The 13,480-nt window shown below is 39.7% G+C and overlaps 1 protein-coding gene across 13 annotated transcripts in view; it reads left to right on the forward strand.

The window, feature by feature from the left end:
* dlg2 (discs, large homolog 2 (Drosophila)) overlaps window positions 1-13,480 on the forward strand; it is a 1,641,316-nt gene that overhangs the window by 42,962 nt on the left and 1,584,874 nt on the right. For all 13 annotated transcript variants that reach the window (XM_051926947.1, XM_051926951.1, XM_051926957.1 and 10 more), the window contains exon 2: window positions 5,726-5,857. In XM_051926947.1, coding sequence (XP_051782907.1) covers window positions 5,726-5,857 — 132 coding nt within the window. The remainder of the gene's footprint in view (window positions 1-5,725; window positions 5,858-13,480) is intronic.

Here is a 13,480-nt window from a genome sequence, read left to right on the forward strand (position 1 = left end):
GATGAGATTGCTGTTTTTTAGATGTTTAAATTACCAGCGGTGACTGTTTTTTTATTTTTCTTGTCATACTACATGGTATGTAAGACATTGAATCACTGTGGCTAGCATTACTTTCTTTTTTATTTCTTTGTGGGCAGACCAAAGTTCAAGATGCTGCCTCGTGAATTCAAAGTCCTGGGTTCAAGTCCCTTCCAGCTCCCTGTCCGTGTGGTTTGGACATTCTCCACATGTCTGTATGGTTTTTTTTTTTCTTCTACAATCAAAGGACATGCCTGCTAAACTGGCCTTGTGAGTGAGTGGGGGTCTGTGTGCGAATCTAGACCAGTGTTTCCCAAACTCGGTCCTGGTGAACCCCTGTGGCTGCAGGTTTTTGTTCCAACCGGATTCCTAATCATTGACAGCACCTGATAGCACTGATCTCATTTAATTAGCTGTTTTTTTTTTTTTCTTTTATTCGACATTCAGAAAAGCACAGCAACATGATTTTTACATTTATAAGACATTTAGAAATAGTTCTGCTTTTGCTATAGATTTAAATGCTTAACCCTCTTTTGTTGATTTCATTATACTTTACCCTTTCTCTGTGCAGTTTTTCCCTCTTCATTGTATCTTAATAAAGACAATTAAAAACGAGCAGATCAGACACCCAGGCAAACATCACTGAAAATTCAAAGGCTGTAACTACTTTAGCGTCAGACCCACTAATTAGTAAATAATGGATCAATTAAACAATTAGAACATCTAGAAAAGTAGAATGAAAATCAAGATGAAAATACTGTTAAAAAGAAAAAAAATACATTATTCCTATATAACTGCTTGGTACATTTTAATATTTTTTTTTTTTTAGCAAACTTAGTTTTCTAATTTCTATATTGTTCCCTAAACACAGAACTTGGGAAATATCAGTTCACTTAATTAGCCCAGGAGTTCGATTAAAAACAGAAGCTGGTTGGAACAAAAACCTGCAGCCACAGGGGGTTCACCAGGACCGAGTTTGGGAAACACTGCTGTAGACCTTCATCTAGGACTGGCACATACATTATGCAAGTTTGGACCACTGTGATTGTTACTGTATTGGAGTCCCTATCACACTTCACAATTGTTCCAGCAATATTTCATTCACATAATTATGTAAAACATTTACATACAGCAATTATAGCGATTTAGGGACAGTCATGACCACAAGTCATATATAGTTTGACATCCCCTGTGGCCAACCAGTCTGTGACTCACCACGAGTGCTGAAAACCGCTGAGTGTTCACCCAGAAGTACAGGGAGTGCAGTGAGTACAGCCACAAAGAAACAGGAGAGGCGCCATGTTTTGTACCTCACAATCAGAAAATAGGGTTGTCTGTCTGATGGTTCATGTTTTACATGACAGAATAACAGTGGAAAATAGAAAAATAACGGAAAACATTAACACAGCTTTGGTGTGATCAGGCAGCACATTATTGGCTCTTAGAAGAAGACGCAAGCTTTCAGTATTTTGGAAATACAAACCCGTGCTGGAAAGTCATCAGAGTGTCATATAATTTGTCAACTTCTACTATTTTAGTCATGCAATCTGACATCCTCAGGCAACAAGAGCAGCAATTGCAGTCAACAAGTTTGTCATCCCCTCTGACTAATGTCCCACCATATTAAGCAGATTTAAAAATGAATGAATGGATGGCAGATAATCTCATAGTTAAGTGGTGCCAACATGTCTGAACGATACAAAAACTGTCATGTGAATTTTCTCCTCCCAGAAAAAAAAATTATTCCATTTCACCCCTTGAGAAGCTGGTGCCATTGCAGAGTCATCTGTTTTATTCTTCAGTCTGGTGTATTGAGGAGCTCAGTCCTTAGTAATGCCAAGCAAGGAGTGTGTTCAATTTCTTTTAATTGTATGGTGGGCAGGCATATATAGTACAAGTAAGAAATTGATGTTCACAGCATGCCCCCTGTTTAGTAACACCATGAAGACCCTTAGTCCTCTGTATTCCATATTGCCAGTGTAGCTATTTAATGTAACACAGTGGCTCACAGTGAGGGGTCCTGTTTGAAATGTAGCTGTGTCTGGTTCCCTGTGGGCTGTATATACACACGCAGCAATGCTAAGAGCTCTGATTTGTCATGTGCAACTTCTTTATTTCATTTATAAGAATGGTGCTCAGAATAGCGATGTGATTTTTGATTATTTTCCACTTTTGATATTATTAATAGTCCTAATGTTTTTTTAAATTTTGCGTGTCATATCAATATCTATAAAACACCATCCCTTTCAGTTTGGTCTTTATGCACAGCTTTGTTTTTCAAGCCATAGATTTGAAATCTAGCACACGGGTACTTCTCACCATACCTCATACCTTTGGCATATAACCTTTTGTCTTACCCACTATTTGCAGTGGGTAACAGGGGTGGCTCACAGTCAGAAAGTGTGGCAAGAAGTGCAACAGTGGGATCTATGGACAGAAAACTACAGCCATGCCGGTTGAGATGGCGGTGTGTTGGTTAGCACGCTTGCTTTTCAACCAAGAAATCTGGGGTCATTTTTTTTTCAATTCAATTCTTTTTTTTAATCTTTTATTGAATTTACTAGGGGGTTCCCACCCCGCTCACTTCGCTCAACAACCCACAGCCTGCACTACGTGTTAGCCACTTTGCGCCTCTGCTGCTCGTGTTGTAAAGGGGGCCGGCTGAATGCACCCTAAGGAGACGCGGTCGTTCCTCTGAAACCCCCTCTTAAACGGTGATACAATGGAAAACAAATACAGTTTTTTTTTAACCTCCTCTTTGCTCAATCAGCTGCTGGCTTGCTGCTGCTGCCGTGACGTGTGATCTGCATCTCACACGGCGCTTCGAACATTTAAAAACCTATACAGCAGATGTCCTACTCTTTGGCTTTTATTTCTGGCCCCGGGCGTGGTGAAATCTTTTGGCACAAAGTCTCGTCTTGCGGGATGTGAATTCTTGGTATTTTTTAAAAACAGAATAAGAATCTAAAAATCTAACAACATCACATTAAAGTTCGATAAATTCTGAAAAGAATGATACCAAATATATATATGTAGGTTTTAAAATAAGACGATTTAAAGCGTGACAAAAAACGAGACCTAAAAAGTCACGTAAAACCGTATCCTTAGGATTTTTTATATATATATATATATATATATATATATATGTATATGTATATATATATATATATATATATATATATATATATATATATATATATATATATATATATTGTCGCAGATTGCGGCCCTTGTCATCCTCTTGAACCCTCTGACTCGACTCCAGACACCAGGTAAAAGTCCAAATATTACTTTTATTTGAACAATACAGTGCACAAAGCACCCTCCACTCCACAATACTCATAAACTAATCAATAAACAATACAATAATCAATCCTCCACACTCCCAGACACTTCGCCACCCTTCCTCCTAGCTCAGCTCCGCGTACTGGTTTCCCAGAGTCCTTTATATAGTCCCTGACCCGGAAGTGTTTCTCCCTTCTGTCCATGTGATCATGAACACTTCCGGGTCGGATAAAAAGCTCCTTTCTTCAACTCGGAAGCACGTTGTTTCCTCTTGTCATGTGATCATGACGCACCTCCGGGTTATAGGGCAAGTAAGAGTCCGGCAGCCTCCCAACAGCGACTCCTGGTGGTCCCCAAGGTATCCAGCAGGGCTGTGCATATAAACTACAAAGTCCATGAGGCCCTGCTGGAATTCGGGGAACATCCACGCTGTTGGGAGAGCTCCACCTGGCGGCCTGGGGGTGATGGCAGGAATATTTAGCCAGCCACACACCACAATATATATATATAGAGTAGATTAAAAGCATATAACATTCCATACAATAAAGTCAAACTTAACAAAACTAAAAGCAAATCAAATCAACCCCCACCAATGAGAAAGAGAGGAAGGCCAACAACCAGAGCAAAACTGTTGAGAGTAGTAAAGAGAGAAAGTCTTTTCCCCCAATATAAAAGCTTATTCTAAAATGTTATTTATTAGGTCCTGCCAGGTTTTAAAAACTTTGTTTTTCTAAGTGAGAATTTGATTTTTTTCCAACTGTTAACCTTTTCTTTAATCAGGCATTTCCCTCTCTATGTCATGGCCCCAAACCTGCCCAGGATGGGCCATATTGTCTGTGGAGTTGATTGTTGAACGTTTTGGGTCAGCAAAGAAAAATAAGAAGCTTTCCTATATTAACAATGTTTATGTAGTAAATGCAACAAGTTCAAGGGTAATCAACTTTAGCAATATAAAATTTTTTAATTTTTACTTTTCTGCCGTTGCACTTTCTACTGTTCCACAGGTAATGCAAGTATTATTAATATAACTGATGAAATTAAAGACAGAGTGTTGTGAACTTGGAAGTCGCGAAGCACATACAGTAAGTCCCAATAAGTTCCATAATCACTACATAAAAATGACTACTTGAGAGGGATATCATTCTCAAACCCCAGCTAATAATAAGGGCAGGCATTGCATCTTTATAAAATAAAACCTTTATTCTAACAAAAAGTTTGTCAAAAACAGTGGAGCTCCGTGGAACACAAGATGCAAAGGAACTACCCAAAACTGCTACACAACACAGCAATCCAGAAACGTAGTCAAACATATGGAGCATGAAGGGCAAAGTTCCCAAAAAAATATACCAAGGCACAAGCACAACAAAAACAGAATTAACACATTGACTCCAGAGCGCCAGAAACTGTGGATGACACTCTGAATGTATAGGACGATGGGCAGCTGCTAGTGATGATTGGCTGGTGGTCCACAAAATGCATGGATCATAACAAAGGCAGCTTCATACATAGGCAAAACCAAAAATAATGATGCACATAAACAACATAAATCAAAGAGACATAAAACATGAAGTTGAACCCCAGCCAGGGGTTCAGACATGACACTAAGTGACTTACTGTTATACAGTATATCACACTGAACATGATGCCAACTTTGCATGCACAAGTGTCATTTTGTTTTTTGCACAGATAATAAGGCTCTTTTAAAATACAGCATGTTGTTTCACTTTGTCAGTTCATATTAACTTTTAGTGTTTGCAGTCTTTTTAGATTTCAAACAGCTCTCCAGATTGGGTGATGATTTCTTTTTGAAATATCGTATCAATTGTATTATTGCTTGGTCTGTATTTTTTTTTAATATATTTTGTTAATTTCCAAGGGGAAATTGTCTTTTTACATGTCATTCGGAGGTCAGAGCTCAGGGTCAGCCATGGTACAGCGCCACCGGAGTAATTTTCAGGTTAAGGGCATTGCCCAAGGATCCACTGAAGTAATGGGATATGAACCGGCAACTTTCCAGATACCAGCACAGATCCTTAGCCACAGAGACACCCGTCTTTATATATTGTAATGCAACTGTATGTCTTAGTGCTTTGTCCTAACTCTTTTAGTAAAATGTATATATTGAGGAGCTAAATTAAAGATATACTTGTATAGACAGTCATTGTAACTATGAATCACCTGTACAAAGCATTTTGGGTTTGGTTTGCATATGGTTCAAGCAGGGATCGTTACGGCTTAATTTGGAGTTTGAAAGAAATTTGTACCATGTTATCATAATAAACTTGGTTAAGGAAACTTTGCAATTATTGAACATGTAATACTTCACTTTGAATATTATTATTGGAGTTAAAATAGAGTAAAACAAAATTTTCATACATTTCCTAACATTGTCTCGATTTTCTTATTTCTTTTTGTCTCATAGATGCAGCTCGGGCTTTAGTGCTACTGGAGGATTATTGTTCAAAGCTACAGAAACCAGAGGAGCAGCAGCTGAAAACAGCCATTCAGAGAGTCATGCTTATCTTCAAAAGCAGTTTGTTCCAGGCCTTGCTAGGTAGGGAACGAGTGATATGGAAACGTTGGCGTTGGCATTGTCACATGCTTGCTTGGTTTACCTTGGGACTGCCACCCGGGGCCTTGAGTAAGGCTGAATATATCTAGGATTTAAATGTAACCTTTAAATGCCAAATACACATTTTCATTGTTTTCTTTTAATATATCATTTTTAATTTGACGTGGTTGCATAATCTTTGCTTTTTAGTTTACTTGCCTTATTTAGTAACCTGAGACTGCTGTATCACTGTACCGTGTACTGTGTTGTCGCTGGTCACTTCTGCACCTAATTTGAACCAGTACTTTTCATTGCAGTTTATAGTGATATTAAATTGAACTGAAATTGTGTTGTATTCTAAATATGTAGTGGGAGCCTAAAACCCTTTTCATATTAACATTGCATTTCTCATTAGAGCAGCATGTGGCGTAAAAGAACCAACTGCAGCAGAAGAGCGTCACACTCAGAGGGTACCACCTAACTTTCTCATCTTCACTTACAGTGCGTGAGAACCCTGGTAGACCTTATGAGTCTTGTCTTTTATGATCATGGCATATCTCTTGGCAATTTGAAAAGTGACATCAGTTGTAGATAGATAGATAGATAGATACTTTATTAATCCCAGGGGGAAATTCACATACTCCAGCAGCAAAAAATATTAAATTAAAGAGTAATAAAAAATGCAGGTAAAAAACAGACAATAACTTGAATAATGTTCAACGTTTACCCCCTCTGGTGGTATTGAAGAGTCGCATAGTTTGGGGGAGGAATGATCTTCTCAGTCTGTCAGTGGAGCAGGACAGTGACAGCAAGTTGTGCAAGAGCTATTATTTACACTTTACTAATATTTCAAAAATATAGACAAACAATGATAAAAACCTGTAACACAGCCTATATGGCGCTGGTTACCAGTCCAGCATCAAGACTTTCCCATCATTTTCCCCTCTGTTATGACATAAGGAATTACCATTAGTTTTGCATCCTTTTTATTAATATTTTAGTCTGGTTTAATATTTCGCAGTACTTATCAAGTATTTACAATATAGAAATTCTCAGTAGAATTGTTCAACAGATTTGATGAAGTTTGGCTTTCGTATCACAAATGTGTCTGGGTGAAGTCAATGGGAGACATCTTTTTATGGGCCTTAAGTTTCATAGATGTTTTATACGAGTCTAAGCAAATGCTTCTTTTCTATGCCTGATGCTATACTGCATTGAATTCTGTGGGTCGATTTGTCGATGGTTTCATTGAAAGCAAGTAATGTATCTGAAATGTGCCAAATGTGGCCTTATTCACAGCAGTGGTTTAACAACTGTTGTTACATTGTGATTTTTTGTACTCATCATACATACAGTATATGGTGGGTTGAATACATATTAGTCTAATCCAAGCTGGAAAAAGTGGGCAGACTGTAAGTTTTGTTTTTTTTTTAATTTTGGAAATTTGTTCTTAACATAATAACAATGGGGGCTACTTGCTGGCATACAATGTTAGGTGAAGCCATGCATCAGCCGCAGCTCATTGTGGCTCACTCCTCAGTTTGTAGTGCTTGTTTGTGAGAAGCATAAATCAAGATGACAGTGATTTGTTTTTTTAAATGTAAACCTATTTTTTAAGTTTAAAAAGCATGGACTGTTAAATATATACATGCAAATCAGTGCTTTTTTTAACTTGGGCTTCATCTTGGGCACACTTGGCCCTACCGTTCCTGAATTTAACAACTGTCAGCACTTTCACTGCTTGTTTTCTTGTTAGCAACTCCCTGTTTGTCCACCACGGTTTCCATGCATGTTTCTCAACAAGTGCTGTGTTATCGACAAATTTGGTGTACTAGAGCAATAGCTGTGTAGTAAGGGTATTCATTTCTTACTATTTAAAATACAAACTGGCACCACAGTCAGGATAATCTTCTTTGATTTTTTACAGTGCATTTGCTACCGTGCTGCCTCATTGACTGGGTTAAAAAGCTCAAGGCTATGCATCTTTTGACAACATAGTGTTGTTGTTCAAGAAGGGCCAGAGCTGATTGTACTTCCTGACAAGACTCGGGTCTTTTGATGTATGCAGCAAGCTGCTGGAAATGTTGTACTAGTCTGTGTCATCCAGTGTATTGTTCTATGCTGTGTCTACTGGGGAAGCAACTTGAGTTCAAAAGATGTACAATGCTCTAAACAAAATTTATCAATAAAACCTCCTCCATCAGAGGGTGAACCCTGGGCACGCTGGAATCTGAGAAGAAAATGCTGGCAGTATTGGATGCCATCATAAAAAAAAATCCCCTCCATTCCTTCCAGGAAGCACACTCTTGGAGCTCTTTTAGCCACAGACTCATTCCTACACACTGTGCTAAAAAGCACCTCTAGGGGTCTTGTCTGCCCACTGCTATCAGGCAATTCAGTGCTTCCTTCAAGACTCAATGCATATACTCTTTAAGTTTAATTTGCTATTTCTTTACAATATCTATCTATCTATCTATCTATCTATCTATCTATCTATCTATCTATCTATCTATCTATCTATCTATCTATCTATCTATCTATCTATCTATCTATCTATCTATCTATCTATCTATCTATCTATCTATCTATCTATCTATCTATCTATCTATCTATCTATCTATCTATCTATCTATCTATCTATCTATCTATCTATCTATCTATCTATCTCTATCTGTGAGTCTGTATCTGTGTTTTTATGTTTCTGCTGCTATATGCATCTAAATAACCCCTTGGGATTAACAAAGGTTATCAAATCATGCATCATGGGCTTGAATTGTGTGCCCCTTTGTTATCTGTGTGGAGTTTGCGTGTTTTCAGCCATTTTGTGTCTTACATCCTATGAACCTAATTTGGAATTAAAGAAGTTTTAGCATGTATTTAGAAATGGCATGAATGTCATATAGACAGAGATTAATTGCTAGAGAGGTGGATATAAACACATTGGGAGCACTTGCCCCATTTTCCTTAAGTTATTTTTATGTCTTTTTTTCATTCCCACTGTTTTTGCTGACAGTTGAAAATAGCAAGAAAAATTCTCTGATAACACATAATCGACATTCAGAAGTTATTTCAGAAATGTTTCTTCAAAATCAAATGCTGACCTTGACAAATACAGTTACGAAACCTTCACAAATGCAAGGTTGCAGCATTTTATAAAAGTACTGACTATTGACAATAGATGAATAAATAATCCCTCATATTGTCTCTGCAGGTATAATATTGCTCTGCATCTCCTTAGTGAAGTTCAGAGAGAAATGTGATGAGAACTCCTTCAGTGTAATTACCTTGAAGAACATTTGGCACACTCTGGATATATTAGCTTAGCATCAACAGTGTGGCTGACTAAACTGAATGGTAGGCTACGACAGACTGTTAAAAGCACTGGTAAAACTCAAGAGTAATTGATAAAGTAATGCAATTTGAAGATTAGTGGCAGCTATAAATGCTTGTGATGTTAATTAGATTAGCCTTATATCAGCAGTGAATATCTGTACAATGATTTTTTAAGTAAGATTTATTAATTGCGGTCATTTAAAAGAACTTGAATTTAACAGTTCTTGGTTTGTAACGCAGTATTGCTATGTGGAAAAAGATCATACTTGTAAGAACTGTTAGTAAGTTGTTACAATTACTTTTTGGCGTCTTTTCCCTCTTTCATTACATCTCGGGACTTGCTTTGTGCACTTGAAATTGATGGGATGTGTCCAACTCGTTAGTAACTGTGAGGGTCAAATCCTGCTGTTTGATGACCTGCTTGCGCTATAATTTGCCACAGAGCTTCTGTTGATTTTTTTTCAGCCTTGCACCATAGACAATGACAATCAGTGTTTTCATGTATTATGTCCAGGATGGCTGTGTCATTAGCCTAAATAACACTATGCATACACTTTCTAGCATTGTTTTAAAGATTTTTATTATAGAATTACTTTTCAAAACCATATTAATGTTTTGCATAGTTGTGTGAAGAATGCTGGTGACTTTTACAAGATGAAATTATATGTGGCAAAGAACTGAAAGCTTTTTGCACTGGAGCTCTAAAGTAAATTGGCTCCTGGAAGGCTTTCATAATGTGAAACTTTTTTGTTTTAATTTGTTTATTGAATTTAAGATTTGTTATTGAGAGAATCATTTGATCAAAACCAGCCTCTGGAAGGGGAAAGTTTTACTAAAGAGAAGTTAATTACTATATTTTCTTGTTACTCAAGAGTTTTGAAACAGAGCAATATATATATAACACTTAACTTGAGCATTCATAGTTTTCATCCTCTTTCTCTGCACATTTAGCATTCATTTGCTCAGAAGTTGATGCGCTTGCTACTTCCTGAGCAGCTCTTCTTTTCTCCACCCTAGTGGCCCACTTCTTCTCTTCTTTCGTTGGCTTCTTTTCGCGTTAAAACTGATTAAGTCAGTATTTGTGTTGCAATTTAGTAAGTTTTCTTTAATTTTTCACTTAAGCTGGCACTTAAGTCTTCAATCTGCATCAAGAATGATTTAACATATGAAGAGGTAGGGGAAGTGACAGCAAAGGTGGTAGGGATGAGAACGGAACCCCTACGCATGCGCAGCACAGACACCCTGCTGGCTGCTGCTGATAGTTGATTCTACAATAAAATAAAATAAAAATAAAAAGAGGAATAACCTTGGAGGTCAATCATCCCCCTGTGGTGTAGAGGGTCCACAGCTCAAGTCAAAAAGGCCACTTTTTAAATAAATAGTCGCCGTACTCGCGGCTTAGAGAGTGGTAGTGTTCCCGGGTGATTCGTGATGCGGACGATCCTCGCTTAATTGCACTGGTGAGGCGTTGTCTTCATCCGTAATTGTTGCCGGGAGCTGCTGATTGCCACACCCCTACCCACGTCCCCAGATCATATAATAGAAGCGTGAGGCGAATGAGAGGGGGAGAATGAAAAAAGAACGTGAAGGGAGGTTAAGGGTGAAGAAGACGGCAGAAAGCAGGATGGAGAAAGTTGGTGAGGGAGAACGAATGAGCTTGCAGGCAGCTGGGAGAGGCGAACCCGAGTGAAATGTTTGGCTGGCACCCGAGGGCCGATGGTAGTGGTCGCTCCTGCTGAGTGCTTGTTTAGAGCAGGAGTGACCCGGAGTAGGTTGGTTCACTGTAGCGAAGGCAGCAGGAGTCGGGAACTTGGGAAGTGGAAGCCCCAGCGTGAGTGTCCTGGTCGCTGGGGAGCTCAAGTCTCGGTCTGGGTGAGCAGAGCCAGAGCCAGGGATCGGAAAGGCCACCAGACCAGTTCAGTGAAAGTAGACGTCAAGTAGTAGATGTGTACCAAATTTCAGGTCAATAGTTCAAACAGCTGTGGTTGGTTGGCACCCTGCCTGGGATTGGTTCCTGCCTTGTGCCCTGTGTTGGCTGGGATTAGCTCCAGCAGACCCCCATGACCCTGTGTTCGGATTCAGCGGTTTGGAAAATGGATGGATGGCTGGATAGTTCAAACAGTTTGCAAGCTACAGGTGATTTCAAATCCTGGACAGACAAACAAACACCCACGGTAGTGTATTATTTATAAAGATATACTAGATGTGTAAGCCCATGCTGTAAAAAGCCCGGGGTCTGAGAAACTATTGAAATCATCAGAAAAAAAACTGAAATGTAGATATGTTAGGTAATTGAAAGGAACTACTCTGGGCATCTCTCTCCTAGGAGGCTTTGTTTTGCCGATGTGCTCGCATCACTTGTGTATTAGTGGCTAAGTGAGTTTCTGTTTACTTGGAGTTATCCTTATCCTTATCCCGATTCCACCTCTCACTTCCGGGCCAGACAAACAGACAGACAGACACACTTCAATGCGTAGACATTTATATATAAGATAGATTTATAGTTGTGAGTACACAAGGCCAGCAGTTTGAGCACTTATGAGATTGTACCTAAGACTGTGCCATTGTGATATTGTTTTGAGTTGATAAAGTTAATAAAGCTATTGTAATAATGATAACCCGCAAATATTTTTCCGTAAGAACTGTAAACCTACTTTTATCCACCCCTGTATATATATAGTTAGATAGATGTACAGTAGATATACAGTGCCTATTAAAGATATTTACTTCATTGGAATTTTTCACATTTTAATGTTTTTTTGCCTTTCAATTGTGAGTGATAGTCCAGCCACAAATTCTCAATTGGACTGAGATCTGGACTTAGCCACTCCAGGGGCCTCATGTATAAACGGTGCGTACGCACAGAAATGTTGCGTACGAACGTTTCCACGCTCAAATCGCGATGTATAAAACCTAAACGTGGCATAAAGCCACACACATTTCCACGGTACCTCATACCCTGGCGTACACAATTTTTCTGCTCGGTTTTACAGACTGGTGGCACCCAGCGTCAAAGCAGTGCTACTGTTCCTGTGTGGTCACCATTTCTTTCTTAGATCCACATTCCTGACGCGGCTTTATAAATACATTGAAACTAACTGCATATTGTTTATTAGTGTAATGTATCTGATGCTTCTTTGGATGTTGAAATTGGGTGTTTCTGATGATAAATTTGTTGGTGTTGGTGAAGGACAAGAGGCGCAAACCGTTGTCATTGATTACACCATGTCCAAAACGACCCATCGTGCTCTCCCACCCAGTCTGATCGGCGCCAATGTGGGCGTTGAAATCTCCAGCCAGTATAATCAATTCGGTCTGTGGGATCGAATCCAACGTGTGTTGTAGTTGGTTGTAGAAATCGTTCTTGGCCGGGTCTGGGTTTGTCTCGGTTGGTGCGTAGATGGTGACGAGGTGGGTTTTGATGGTTCCCTTGATGGTGAGCACTGCAAGACGATTAGAGATCGGCTGATATGCAACGACGCTATTGACTGCGTGACGGGCAACCATGAATCCGACTCCTGCTTCTCGCTTTTCTCCATCCGAGTAGTAGAGTACCATCTGGTCGTCGATGACTGGTGGTTCGACGACCATCTGCCCTGATCCTGTGAGTCGTAGTTCAGATAAAGCTGCGATGTCGATTTTGCAGCTCAGCAGTTCTTTGGTAATGATTTCTTTTTGGCCGACGTGGTGACCAGTTCGAACGTTCCACGCGGCGATTCGTATTTCCATTTTTGGCGTGATGATCTTTCGGTTTCTTCAGCCAGTAGCCCATTTTTCACCAGCATCCTGGTTCCCCAGTACTGGCACATCGGCTGCCCCGGATGCGGTAGCATTAAACAAAGAATTTGATTCGGAACTGACCATTGGTTTTGTGCCTGTTTTCCCCGGTTTCCCGGTTCTGGTCACTTCGGCAGGGCGACCACCTTCCTCCTTTTTCAGCCGGGCTTAGGACCGTCCTTGGCGGAGCACCCAATTTCAACATCCAGAGAAGCATCAACTCACATGGCGAAATCCATCGAGCAACAGCTCGGCGATGTTGGACTACATCCTGATCAACTCCTGTTTCCGATCATCACTCAAGGATGTCCGTTCGATGCGTGGCCCGGACTGTGGATCAGACCACTATCTTGTGCGCGCCGTGGTCAAACTTTGACTGCAAAGAGCCAAATGCAAATTGCGCCTATCAGCAAAACTTGACTGGAAATGCTTGTCAGATCCCGCTCACAAGGCGGAATGTCAAATATAATTATCCAACCGTTTCGCAGCATTGGTGCCATCTGAAGACGTCAACGT

Source organism: Erpetoichthys calabaricus, chromosome 4 (assembly GCF_900747795.2).
Source record: "Erpetoichthys calabaricus chromosome 4, fErpCal1.3, whole genome shotgun sequence".
Classification (NCBI taxonomy): domain Eukaryota; kingdom Metazoa; phylum Chordata; class Cladistia; order Polypteriformes; family Polypteridae; genus Erpetoichthys; species Erpetoichthys calabaricus.